The sequence below is a fragment of the Monodon monoceros genome, unplaced genomic scaffold, assembly GCF_005190385.1.
Source record: "Monodon monoceros isolate NGI ecotype Baffin Bay Population unplaced genomic scaffold, NGI_Narwhal_1 Super_Scaffold_15, whole genome shotgun sequence".
NCBI lineage: Eukaryota > Metazoa > Chordata > Mammalia > Artiodactyla > Monodontidae > Monodon > Monodon monoceros.
Genome location: NW_021703771.1, coordinates 86,215,466 through 86,229,572, shown reverse-complemented (window position 1 = coordinate 86,229,572; position 14,107 = coordinate 86,215,466). Strand labels below are relative to the sequence as shown.

Sequence of the window (14,107 nt, the reverse complement as noted above, 5' to 3'; positions counted from 1 at the left end):
TTCCATGTAACCAGTACCCAAACTGTATATTGCCTTTCTGGGCAGTCCAGTGTTTCAGAACTAGACTCTGAGGAAACCAGCACCTACTGATTTATTCTGCTTATATTTTCTGGGTTTTTTTCTGATTATATTTTGTCTCAGTTTTATTTTCTTACTATATTTTACATTTACTCTGCTATGACATTCCAAATAAAATCGACTGTTCTAACGACTATGCGTGTGACATGGGTAGCTAAGTACTTCGGTGGCATCCTAGCAGGCAGAGCCGTGTAGGAGCAATAGGGCTGTTTTTGGATGGAAGGACGGGGGTCTCTGGCACTTGCCTTTCTGCTCTGAGTTGGCGGCCCCTGAAGGCAAATGGCTCAGCTGATGGACAGAAGTTGCAAAACAAAGAAGGGGCTTACTTTGAGCTCCCAGTTCTGCTAATTCCATTGCCATCCAGGGAAACAGCCCAGAGCAGCTCCGTGTGCTGGCCTTTCCTTGGGGTTCTGCCTTGGGGGAAAGGACTCATTCGCAGATCGACTGGGATCAACCAGCATTATGAGGAGAGCACACTATCCTTTAGTTTTTAAGCAGTTCTGACATGTTCATATGTGATTTTTGCTCAGAAAACAAAAAGCCATTTAAAAAGCTACATCTTTGGGCTTCCCTGGTGGCGCAGTGGTTGAGAGTCCGCCTGCCGATGCAGGGGACACAGGTTCGTGCCCCGGTCCGGGAGGATCCCACATGCCACGGAGCGGCTGGGCCCGTGAGCCATGGCCGCTGAGCCTGCGCGTCTGGAGACTGTGCTCTGCAACGGGAGAGGCCGCAGCGGTGAGGGGCCCGCGTACCGCAAAAAAAAAAAAAAAAAAAAAAAGCTACATCTTCTAGAAGTTTTTTGTGTTTTCTTTAACACCCTCTTTAAAAAAAAAAAAAAGAAATCCTCGGTGAGAGAGGGACTTGAGAATGGAGAGATGCAGAGGAGAAGGGCCTGGCCACATGTGCCCCCTGCGGGGAGGCGATGCCAGGCTGGAGGTACAATTCCTTTTGTAACTGTCTTCACTGGGTGGTGAAAGACAGAGCTGGAAATGAGAACCACCGGCTGCCCAAAATCAGATTCTCTCCAAAGATGACAGAGCTCCTTTCTACATCGTCGGCCCCGTGAAAACCCCTGTAACTTCCACCACTTTCTGTCTTCTGCAGCTCCCAGCAAAGAGCCTTGCAACGTTTGAATGAATGAATGTTCTCACAAGGCACTTTAAAACCCCGCCTTACCAAGTATCCGCCAACCAGGGTAGCCAGTGGGAAACAGCAGGAAACCATGAATGGCACAAGGCTGTCCATATGGGATGCTGCATGTAAATGTACTTAATCAGCTACAAAGCACCTTGGGAACGTACAAGAAAGTCCAGATGGTCTCGGTAGTGGACATCCTGGTGGTGGGCGTGAAGACCGAGGTTTTGTCCTGTTTATTTCACAAATGACTATACGGTACAGTACTTGTTATGTACGCGCCAGGCACTGTTCTGAGTACGTTATCAGTAGTAACTTATTTAATCCTCATAACAACTTATGAGGTCATACTATCATTACATTTTACAGAGGAGGAAACCAAAGATCAGAGAGGTTAAGTAATTTGCCCAAGGTCACACAGCTAGTGATAGGTGGACATGGAACTTGAACCTGAGCATCTGACTGCAGCGTCTGCTCCCTCACCCACTACATGAAGTTCTGTGTGTCGTGATGGACAACGTGGGAGATTTTCATCGGCTGCAAGACTGTTTGTTTAGTCCGTTGATACCTGCCCACCTCCACTGTTCCTCCCTGTAATCCTGCCTGACTCACCAGGGCGTTGGCATCATACCTGCCAGCTCTTCTTTTGTTGGCTTCCCTTTACTCTGTAGTGACAGTTGTGGCTTTAAACAATATTGAAGTCTTTGGGGAAGTCAGTATTTTGTTACAGGTGCATAGTTAAAGCGCTGTACAGTCTACAGCTGATGTTCCTGTCTCATTGATTCCCAAACCTACCGTGTGAAGTACAAATGTGGTCATGATTATCCATGTTTTCCAGATGAGGAGACTGGCTCTCAGAGAATCCACACCACATGCCCAAGCCTCTGCTAGTCAGTGCAGGGCTCAGACCGGGGGTCCTGACTCCAAACCTGGATGCCTGCTCTGCAGTTTCTTCTCCATAAAACACAGGGCCCCAAAGTCCTCCAAGCTCATCCAAGACCCCGTTCACACGCTCTCCCACCCTCAAGGTCCCTCAACTGCCCGGGAGGTCCCTAACTGACCATGACCCAGGCTCTGTACATCTCCAGGGGCTCCCTGCTGGCCAGAGTGGGTGCTGTGGGCCGGGTCCCAGTAGCTGGGCTCCACATCTGCTTGGAGAAGCTGCTCCAGAGGCAGGTGCTGCCAGAGAGAGAGCCTGAGAGCCCAGCGGGAGGCCAGTTCCTTAGGACCAAGCTCCCAAATAAACCTGGACCACTGAAGCCTTAGGGCGGCTAAAATTACATGACAGATGCCCTAGATGCAATTTATTTTTCATGATTATTTGAATATCAAGTCCTTGCCAAAATATAAACATTACAGATAAGGTGAAAGTTTGCTGGACCATAGAGTGTACTCCTGCCCTAAAATTCCCATCCTACCAAGCGTACCTGTCTTTAGAGTGGGTTTTCTTCTTATTGCAGAAACGTATATTTCATTATATAAAGTGTACAGCAGTACTTTGAGAGGATTCATATAATTATCATAACTGCAACTTGCTTTTTCCCTCAACAGCGTGTCTTGGAGGTTAACTCTCCATTATCCTTTTCAACAGCAGCTGGCAAGCATCGTCACCTATTATTTCCATATAGATGGGCATTTAGAGCTGTGGTTTTTTTCTGTTGTTAACAATGATGCATGAGTATCTCAGGACCATTGTTCTGCTAACTGCCATCTGGCCCGAAGAGTCTCCTGCTGTAGCCTTAGAGTTGACAGAATTTCAGAGCTGGGAAGGACCCAGCCCTGTAGGCTCCAACTTCCTCATTTTAAGGATGAGGAAACTCACCAAGTGACTATTTCCGTCCACACAGAAGCAGACTGACTTCCGGCAGCTCCACTGAACCCCACCTGAAACCCGTGGTGTTTGTTTGGCTTCCCCGGCAACACAACCTCCTTTCACACCAGCCCCATGGTGTGGAATCAAATGTTTTGGACGTTTTCCCGAAGGGTGGCCTTCCACACAGGGGTCCTGGACAGCGAATCCTCTTCTAAGTTCACTCGGTTATAACTCTTCCTCTCAGGTGCTTTAACTTTTTGTTGGTGGCTGTGAGCGCTTTGGAAACTCTGTCCAAGTGGCACCATAATGCTTCAGGCATTGACCCTTTTGTTATTTCATTTGCCCTCATCTATAATTGTTTCCAAATTAAACCACTTTATTAGTCACACCAATTTTAACTACGGACTTTGAGTTGAGATCCTCAGGGAATTGTTAAGCAATTTAGTCATCTCATAAAATAACATAGAGTATTTGTATGAACTCAGGTGTTATAAAATATGCAAGCCGGGAAAGTCACTTCCGTTTTCTGTGACATTTGTATAACAGGACTTTTAACAGCAAAATTACCCTTTATTATTGAACAAGCAGCTTCTTAAAAAGTATCTTCTTCTCAAATATCTTAGGTTAAATATGGGAGTTTATTATGTGAGCACTGGGGCTCTTGGTGGGAGGTGATAGGAAGTTCGTGATGATTTAACAGGAAGAAGTGAGGTTGGTAATTACTCAGTGCTAGTTTCTCACTCAAGCACTGACTCAATTTCCTTCGATAATGCATTTTTTGTCTTATGCCTTTTTTCTTGAAAGGCAGTTTTCTGTGGAGGTTGACGGCTCTGTTTCTGGGTGAGACAGCCTTGGGTTTCCTCTGGGCTCCTGGCTTAATTTGGGGAAAAGAAGTACATCAGTGGTATTCAACTTTCCACGCCATCTCTCGATTGTGGAGAGATTAGTTCTTTTGTAGAGTTAACATATTCATCCATTCATTGTAATTATTAGAACATTACTCTTTGTAGTGAGCTTGGAAGATTAGTTAATATCATGCTCCCAACTCAAGGGTTTATGAAGTAGCTACCACATTCTTAGCACATAATAGGAGTTCACTAAATGGTAGTGATTGTTATACAGGATTTTCCAAATGTGAGTACTTACCACCTAAAATAAAATATGAATAGATATTTAACGCAAATGCCTATATTACATTTTATTTAAATACATATATTGAGTTATTACAATAAGAAGGGCTTATATAAGTGAAAGTCTTATTAATAGTAGTGATAAGAAGCAGCTCTTAAGGGGCCTAAGGACTTCCCTGGTGGGGCAGTGGTTAAGAATCCACCTGCCAACGCCGGGGACACGGGTTCGAACCCTGGTCCGGGAAGATCCCACATGCCACGCAGCAACTAAGCCCATGTGCCACAGCTACTGAGCCTGTGCTCTAGAGCCTGCCAGCCACAACTACTGAGCCCACGTGCCGCAGCTACTGAAGCCCATGCGCCGAGAGTCCGTGCTCCGCAACAAGAGAAGCCACCGCAATGAGAAGCCCACGCACCGCAACAAAGAGTAGCGCCCGCTCACCGCAACTAGAGAAAGCCCGTGCACAGCAATGAAGACCCAACGCAGCCAAAATAAAATAAATATATGTTGTAAATCTTTAAAAAAATAATAGTTCTATTTTCAGTTTCTTGAGGAACCTCCGTACTGTTCTCCATAGTGGCTGCACCAATTTGCATTCCCACCAACAGTGCACGAGGGTTCCCTGTTCTCCACACCCTCTCCGGCGTTTGTTATTTGTGTTCTTTCCGATGACGGCCATTCTGACGGGTGTGAGGTGATACCTCATTGTGGTTTTGACTTGCATGTCCCTGATGGGCAGCGGCGTTGAGCATCTGTTCGCGTGCCCACTGGCTGGCCATCTGCTGTTGATGAGTGTTTCGATGGTAAGTGAGCAGAATTTGAGATGCATCATTTAACCATTCCTTCATCTGATATATTTAACAATACATTATCGATCAGTGGACTGGAGCCGGAATATCCATCGTGGGGTTGAAGAAAACCATTCAAAACAGAAGTGGATACACAGAAAAATGAGACAACGTGTTGTTCAATTGACGGTATTTCAATGGGAGAGAAGGCAGAGTAGGGCAGCACATACATGACTTCGAAACAAATGGAGTTTTGCTCCAAGTTCTACCTGATCTCAAACCTCGCCTGCTTTCTGGTTGTGTGACATTTGGAGAAAGAAGAAGGCTCCGTCAGTGCCTGGGGCCATTTCAGCAGGTGGCACTGAAGGGTCAGAAAGCATCATGGGAAGACCAGAAAGTGGACAGCACCAGAGGCCACCCCCAGAGCAGAGCGGAGAGGGGCCTCAGGAGGGGCCCGCTCTCTGGTCCCCAGGAAGGGCCAGGACCCTCCTCTTGGCCTTCCCACCGGTTGGCTACCGTCCATTCCCAGTTTCATCACTGATGTGGTCATCCTTTGTTGACCCTCGAGGGATGGAGGCACCACAGTCCCATGTCATCAAGCCACTGCCCACCACCTGTCTGTGTGCTCCTTAAATTTAGAAAGAGTTTTACATTTTTACATGGCTGGGAAAAAATCAAAAAAGAATATTTCATGACCCGTGAAAATTATGTGAAATTCACATTCCAGCATCCATAAATAAAGTATTATCAGAACCCAGCTTCGCTCATTAATTTACCTGTTGTCTATGGCTATTTTCCTGCGGCAGTGACAGAGTTAAGTGATTGTGACAGAGGCCGGGTGGCCCCTACAATATTTCCTATCTGCCTTCTACAGGAAGACTTTAATCCACTGACTCTCAGAGTCAACCTCTGGTTGAATATTGAGGATTTCATCCCTGTGGTATTAGACAACCCTCAGGTTCTTTGGCTTCCTGCCATTCTTAGTAACTTTCAGATGTCCAATTACTTATCAATACACACATATATGTACATGTACACAGACACACATACAAGTAAGAAAAATATCTAATGGCTGGATTTGTAACCTGGTTGACCTTTTATTTACCACCACCCCCAATTTTATTTGCAAGCAAAAGGCCTGTTCAGTGTGTCTAGAAATATTGGGATCTCACTTTTCATAACCTCAAGGTCAGCTATTGAGACATAACTGATCTCAAAGTGTTTGCCAAGTTCACGTTGCCCGTGTGTGTGTGTGAGGGTGCAGATATCTTACAACAGTGGGTGAGATTTTGAGATATGTCTGTGTTGAAATATGTGTTAGTTACTTTCTTAGAAACACCTCATTAATCCGTGTTTTGGGGTCAAGTTATTTTGACCATTTTAAGAGGAATATATGCCCAAACTCTTTTGTCTTATATTTTCAGGCATATTTGTATTTTACTGTATGGTTAAAAAGTCAATATGTATTGGTTTAGATTTTGATACGGTCTTAAGATTATTCACTCTATTCAAACAAACATGGAACGCTTAGTCTTTTTAAAGGGAAAATTATTTTCAAAGGCTTTTAGTTTTTCCTGATGCGCACTGGCTTAGGTTTCCCCTTGTAAACTAAAATTCAGCCTGACAGATAAGGCTGAGCGCTGTTTTCTAAGGACCATCCTGCAGTAACTTCCTCCCAAGGCCAGCCCCTGATAACTGCTATCTGCAGACAGAATGGCAGCCTGTGGGAGATAAGATCTTCGCTGGTTCCCTTTGTGCCTGTAACTAAGGAAGCTCTCAAGGGGAAGTGAAGGTAGACTCATAAAGCTATTTTTGTCTTTGTAGCAAAGTGCCCAGTAAAACAGTCATGAGTGGAAAATCTCTGTCGAATGTACCTGCCTCAAGAGCGAGCTAGTTACGAAAAGCACTGCTGATGAAATGTCTGGGGCATTTCCAGGATGCCGGTTTGTATTACTGGGACATTCTGGAGCTTACACAGATATGCTCTGTGTGTCCAGCGTGCCCACCCCCTTCCCCCCCATCCTGTTCTTGAACTTCCACCTTTGTCCCCCCTTTGTCTCTCCTCCCAGGCTTGGTCCATCCGCCCATTTTCTGTCCTGGAATTCCAGTCCCTCCCACTCACTGGGCCCTTCTCAGCTTATAAACAGTTTCCTTGTTCTCTTACTAATTTGCATAAGCTCATTAGATGGCACATTAACTCTTTGTTATATACATGTTACGAATTATTTTTTTTTTGCAGTTTGTTTCAATTTTGGTTTTGATATCCAAAAGTTTTAAATTTAGTCTTGATTTCATTTGAAAAGTTGCATCCATCAAAGGATGACATAAATGTTGTTTTATTTTAATACTTTGGTCTAAATTTGTCACATTTAGACTTTTGATTTTTCTGGCATTTTAGGTTGTGAGTTGTATCCTAGGGATTTAACTAATTTTTGCCAAATTGCTGACCTATTCTCTAATCACTTGTTATTATAACTTTTCTGTTCTGACTACAGATATCACTTATGTCCTAAACTCATATATACCTGCTCTGTTTTTGGATTTTTCTTCTACATTAGTCTGCCTCTTCATACTGTTTCTTCCAGCTTTATTCAGATATAATTGACAAATAAAATTATATAAATTTAAAGTGTACAATGTGTTGATTTGATACACGTATTACAAGATGATTACCACCATAATGTTAGCTAACACCTTCATCACTACTTATAATTCCCATTTCATTTTTGTGGTGAGAATATTTAAGTTCTACTCTTTTAGTAACTTCCAACGTATAATACAGTATTATTAACCACAGTCACCATGCTGTACATTACAGCCCCAGAACTTATTCATCCTATAACTGATCTTTGTACCCTTAGATCAACACCTCCCCGTTTTCCCCAGCACCTGCCCCTGGTAGCCATCACTCTGCTCTCTGTCTCTATGAGTTTGGCTATTTTTAGATTCCACATATAAGTGATATCATACAATGTTTGTCTTTCTCTGCGTAGGACTTATTTCACTTAGCATAATGCCGCAAGGTCCATCCAATTTGTTAAAAATGGCAGAATGTCCTTCTGCCTCATGAATGAATAATGTATATATCACACATCTTCTTTACTCATTAATCTGTTGATGGACGCTTAGGTCTGTTGGTTGTTTCCATGTCTTGGCTATTGTGAGTAATATTGCAATGAACATGGGATTACAGATATCTCTTTGAGATCCTGTTTTCATTTCCTTTTGGACATATGACTAAAAATGGGATTCCTGGATCATATGGTAGCTCTATTTTTAATTTTTTGAGAAACCTCCATACTGCTTTCCACAGTGGCTGCACCAGGTCACATTTCCACTAACGGTCCACATCCTTGACAACACTTGTTATTTGATGTCTTTTTGGTGATGGCCATTCTAACAGGTGGGAGGTGATGTCTCAGTGTCGTTTTGATTCGCATTTCCTTGACAGCTAGTAATGTGCAGCACCTTTTCATATACCTGTTGGCCACTTAGATGTCTTCTTTGAAAAAATGTTTATTCAGTTCTCTGTCCCTTTTAAATTAGATTTGGTTTTGCTGTTGAGTTGTATGAACTCCGTATATATTTTGGATAGTAACCTCTTATCGGATACATGGTTTGCAGATACTTTCTCCTATCCTGTAGGTTGACTTTTCATTTTGTTGATGGTTTCCTTTGATGTGTAGAAGCTTTTTAGTTTGACGTAGTCCCACTTAGTTTTTGCTTTTGCTGCCTGTGCCTTTGGTGTCATACCCAAAAATTTGTTGCCGATTTTCATACTATTTTTGATATTATATTTTACACTTGATCTTAGCCGAAAGACCGAGAGATATTATATTTTAATATTTGCTAAGATAAGCTGCCTCTCATTCCTCTTCTTCTCCAGGAATTTCTGGGCTATTCTCACAGATTTAGTCTCCTAGATAAGTATAGTTCCTTTTATTTTATTTTTTTGTGTGATTTTTTTTGAGATATAATTGACATATAACATTATATTAGTTTTAGGTGTACGACATAATGATTTGATATTTGTAAATATTGCAAAATGATCACCGCAATAAGTTTATTTAACATCTGTTGCCACATATAGTTACATATTTCTTTTCTGGTGATGAGAACTTTTTTAAAAAATGGTGAGTCATTTCTTTGTGCATTGATTAACCAGTTTGTGAAATACTAAAGTGCATAAGTAAATTTTGATCATAAAATTACCGCACAGATATTCAGTCGTTGGTACCTACTATAAAAAGGTCAAATTATATTTTAATCATAAAATTACCCCCACAGATATTCAGTCGTTGGTACCTACTATAAAAAGGTCAAATTATCTGTAGGACTCATTTTATTCCTGTGCACTCTAGAAATAAAATTGGAGACTGAATGTCCTTGAGCTTATGACGGAGTATTTCACATGAAAGCTATGCTTTTTAAAGAATTTGTTTTGATGGGTGACAGACAAGTTGAATATTAAAGTGATTTTAATGTAATGATGTGACTGTTTTTTGTTTGTTTTTTGGAATGGTTTGTTGTTGAAGTCTAGTTGATTTACGGTGTTTCAAGTGTGCAGCAGTGAGACCTTCCGAGAACTCTTCTGGCAGCTGTCAGGTTATCAACTTATTAACTATAGTCGTGAGATGTGTGTTACATCCCCAAGTCCTATTCACCGTATAACTGGAGTTTGTACCCTTTGACCCCCTTGACTCACCCCGCCCATACTCCTTTATAAAAGGCAGCTGGTGGGGCTGGTAGGGCTCCCTCGGCAGGGCTCACATGCCCACCTGAGAGCTGCGGGCCAGGAGGGTAGTTCACGCCCCGAACCCCTCCTCCTGAAGTGGAGTCCTGCCAGCTCACCTGAGCCCAGGTGTGGAGCAGGGCACTGAGGAACGTTGGCAGGGGCTCTGCTCACAGCTGCCTCCCTCACAAGGGTTCCTCCTACCCGTTCTCACTGTCCCCTTGCAGAGGCCTTTCCAGGGCTTCTCATGAACCACTGTGTTGATGTGGTTCGGTGTTTATGTCACCACGTCCCTAGGCTGGATCCAAAGCCAGAGAAGCACATGGCAGGACACGAGGCCAGGTGAGGGTGGCCACCTCACACGTGCCCAGGGCAGCATGAGGCCTGGGCCCTCAGACCATAGAGAACAGTCTAGAACACGGGGTTCAACACATGGTGCTGAAGCCAAATTGTGCCTTCTGACAAAAAGTTGCCCAGGAACAGGTAATAGTGTCCTGGGTGTGCCATCGTGAGGGTCTACAGACTGGGTGACGTTGCAGGAATTGAGTTTCCCACAAGTCTGCAGCCACACACTTGAAGGGCGTCAGCAGAGTTGGTTCCTCTAAGAGCTCTGAAGAAGAATCTGTTCCATGCTTTTCTCTTAGCTTCTAGAGTTGTGGGCAGTCCTTGGAGTCCTTGGCTTGTAGCCACATCACCCCAATTTCTGTCTTGTCATCACAGGACCTTCTTTTCTCTGTGTGTCTCTGTCTTCTCGTCTTATGAGGACACCCATCATATCAGATGAGGGCCCCCCCAATGACCTCATTCTAGCTACTTACATCTGCAAAGACCCTATTTCCAAGTAAGGTCACATTCTCCGGTTCTGGGGTTTGGGATATCAACATATCTCTTGGGAGGACACAATTCAACCCATACTTTCTTTCTCCTCCTTCGTCCTCCATCTCATGGCTCTGTCTTCTTGAGACCTGAGCCTGCGTTATGGGGCTCAGCTCTGAGTCAAAGGCTTTTCTGTGAACCAAACGTGGTCCAGAGTGTTGCTTCCACATGAGGATGTGCCCATGTTTCAATCCAGTGGCACACCATCCAAACTCAAGTACCTTGCCTCCCTGCTCGCCCCCTGCAGGATGTTGGGGATATAACCAGTGTAGCTGTGTGGGGCTGGAACGACTGGACAGGTCAGGAAGAAAGGGTCCACCATAGACGATTGAGCAGGGAATGGACACGGTGGGGCAGGTGTCAGGAAAACTAGCCCAGTAGAGCTCTTGAGATACTTGGGAGGGAGAGGCGGGGTCAGACCAGCTACCATGGGGGTTGAGGCATGAAGCAGTGAGGCTTGGGACTGGGTGGTGGCCACAGTGATGGGGTTAATGTGGTGACAGCAGAGTGACTTTGTGGAAAACATCAACAGGATATGGGGACTGGTGGGCTGTGACGGGTGCACTGGTGAGCTGGTCACCATGACATCCATCACCTACGCAAGTAACATGGCCAAAACTGACCCTCGGGCAAAAAGGTCTTATTTATTTTTTGCTTCTGGTTTCACTCTGAATCTTTCATGAAACTCGGAGTGTCGTGGTTTTCACTTGCTCATGTAGTGAATCTGAACAAATGACTCATTGGGTCTGGAATAATCTCACTTCTGGGACTCGTCATCCATTCCTTGTCTGTTCTTTTTGTGTTTTCAGCCACTCCTAGATAGTCCTCTTCTTTGTTTTCCTTCTGTATCATGCATGAATGTTTTTATATTTCTGCTCAGGGCTATGACCCAGATATCTAGACATCTGTTGTTTAAAAGAACAGAGCAAAAAGCAGTAGCTGTTTTCTATATTTTTCTTGCACAATCCATCTGCACAGATTGTACCAATTTTTCATAAAAATCCTCTCTGTCATGCCCTTCAGTATCCCTTAGATTTATTTTTCTCATTTTATTCAATCAAGTATGATTTTTTAAAAAAACTCTTACACTTACTTTCTCTTGTTTTGTTCTTCTAGTTTATAGCAATCCAACTGGCCACAAGGTCAATCTGTGGCTACAGGGTTCCTACACTTTGAAGGGGAAAAAAATGTATTCTTAGACTAGGGTGGTGAGTAAAAGTCAGTGGTGGGAGAGTGTAGGTGGTGAGGCAGAGCGTCTGTGCAGGGAGATGTGATAGCCAGGGTGCTACAGGGGAAGGATGGAAACTCATCAAAAACTAAATTTGGGACCGAGCCCTGGAGAGCGTGATCAATGATGCAGCTTTGGAGGAAAGACTGATCATTCCTAGTGATTTTATGACTGTGTTTTCATGATCTGTTCCTGTGGTTTTTGGCTTAATTCTAAATAAGCTGTCAGGAAGCCAGACCTCATTCGTGGAGAGTCCTCTCTCTTCCCAGCAGAACCTTCACTCCCACCTGAGGGCAGCAGAGCAAGTAATTAAACACAAACAGCTGTTACAGGAATAACTGCCAGGTGGAAGGTCTCAGATGCTCAGCTCCCAAATCTGCATGCTGGTGTGTTCTAATTAACCCACCTCCATGAGATACTGAGTAGCTTACTTCCTTGCCAGTAAAAGAAGAAAACTCGGGATAAACTTTATGTCTCAGTGGCCACATGTAGATCACGTTTGTCCATCCACAGAAATCATGACGACATATAGGATGAGGAACTGAGACGGTAGAGCCCTCCGGCTTCAGTAATTTTCTAGACATGTAGGGACACAGCACAGCTGTGGACCTTGGTGGGACCACATGGAGACAGCACGGGGAGAGTAGTGGCCTCCCCAGGGCGTGCGGGGCTCATGCCAGTGCTGCAGGCAAGCGGCGCCTCTCTCCCCACGCTCTCATGGCCCCTCTGGGGTCTCCTTTTACCACCAGACTGTAAGCTTAGCCCAGCTCCTGCTCATCGCAAAGACCCATAAATGCTTATTAAATAAAGCCACATATAAACCTACAGGATGGGTGTTAACTCTGGCCCCAAATCCCTAGTAGTCTTCTGTATCTTTTAACTCACAGTCATCCCCTCACAGTAGCAAGAAAAAAATCTTTAATCAGTACAGTCCTTACACCTGGACAAGAGGAGCCTGGGCCTGGGCCCTGAGTACTAGAAGCTCCCTCTGGCCTGCACTGGCCTTGCCCCTCACTAAAGGTGTGCTCCTCCAGATTCTGTTCCCCTCCCTTCTAGACTATGCTCCAGGTGCCTGGGATCCAGAATTTCCTGCACCCATGACCACCAAGCCTCTTTCTTGAGCGTCTGTGGGACTCCTGTGGAGGTCCATCCACCCCAGGGGTGGACCACGCCAGCAGTGTGTCCATCCCCATGTCCATTCCATCCATGTTGTCAAATATGTGTGCTGAGTTGTCCCTAGGATTCCCCTGTTAACCTTTCCGTGTCTGCAGGGTCTGTAGTGATGTCCCTCGTTCATTCCTGATGTATTTGTAATCTGTGTCTTCGCTTTCTTATTTTCTGTTAGTGTTGTTAGAGATTTGTCAGTTTTATTGATCTTTTAAAAAACACAGTTCTTTGTTCCATTGATTTTCTCTTTCCAATTTCATTTATTTCTGTTCTTTCTTTCTGTTCATTGATTCACTCATTCATTTCCTTGTATTTATTTATGTCCTTCCCTGTGCTTGCTTTGGGTTTACGTTGCTCTTCTTTCTTTAGGTCTTTGAGATGAGCGTTTTCTATTGCTTAACTCTCCGTCTCACCCGCTCCTTCCTCTTTTCCCTTCATTCAGCTACTTGAGCTCAACCTGTGAATTTTTATTTTGGTTATTGTGCCTTTCAGATTCCAAATTTCCACTTAGTTCTTCTTTATATCTCCTGTTTCTTAGCTGAGACTTTCCATCTCTTTGCTGAAGTTTTCTTTTTTTTTTTTTTTCGTTTCCAGCCTGTTTGAAATTGCTTGTGGATGCATTTTTTTTTCATGTCTGCTTTGAAATGTTTGTCAGGTAATTCTTCACATTTTTGTCATCTTGGTTTGACACCCATGGTTCCCTTTTTCACTCTGATTGAGATTTTTCTGGTTCTTGGTATGATGAGTGATTTTTTATCGAAACCTGGACTTTTGGGGTATTTTGCTATGAAACTCTGGATCTCATCTAAGGCTCTTGTTTAACAGGCGTGCTCGGACACCACTCCAGCAGAGGAAGTGAGGGTCTACCTCACTACCACAGGGATGGGTGCAAGAATTCCAGGTTTTCATAGCCTCCACTGGTACCAAGGGGAAGGGTGTCAATACCACTGGGCAGTGGTTGGAGCCTTTGTGTCCGCTGGGCATTGGTGGTGGTGTTGGGGCATCTTGTTCCAGCCTGGTGAGGGAGGACAATAGGCTTCTCACATGAGACAGCAGGCTTTTGTTGGGGCTTGGTTTTTTTTGGTCTGTGCCCATTGCTATTTCTGGGTTACTGGTTTCTTCAGCTGCAAGTCTGAGACACACAAGGCGAAAAGCAAACC

The 14,107-nt window shown here is 44.2% G+C and overlaps 1 protein-coding gene across 7 annotated transcripts in view; it reads left to right on the top strand.

Moving 5' to 3' along the window:
- RPS6KA2 (ribosomal protein S6 kinase A2) overlaps window positions 1-14,107 on the top strand; it is a 382,062-nt gene that overhangs the window by 129,406 nt on the left and 238,549 nt on the right. For 2 of the 7 annotated variants that reach the window (XM_029223883.1, XM_029223885.1), the window contains one exon: window positions 6,769-6,887. The exons of 4 other annotated variants lie outside the window; for them this stretch is intronic. In XM_029223883.1, coding sequence (XP_029079716.1) covers window positions 6,882-6,887 — 6 coding nt within the window. In that variant the 5' untranslated portion in view covers window positions 6,769-6,881. Of the gene's footprint in view, window positions 1-6,363; window positions 6,888-14,107 lie in introns of those variants that run through there. One more of the 7 variants, XM_029223884.1, reaches the window with a different exon arrangement.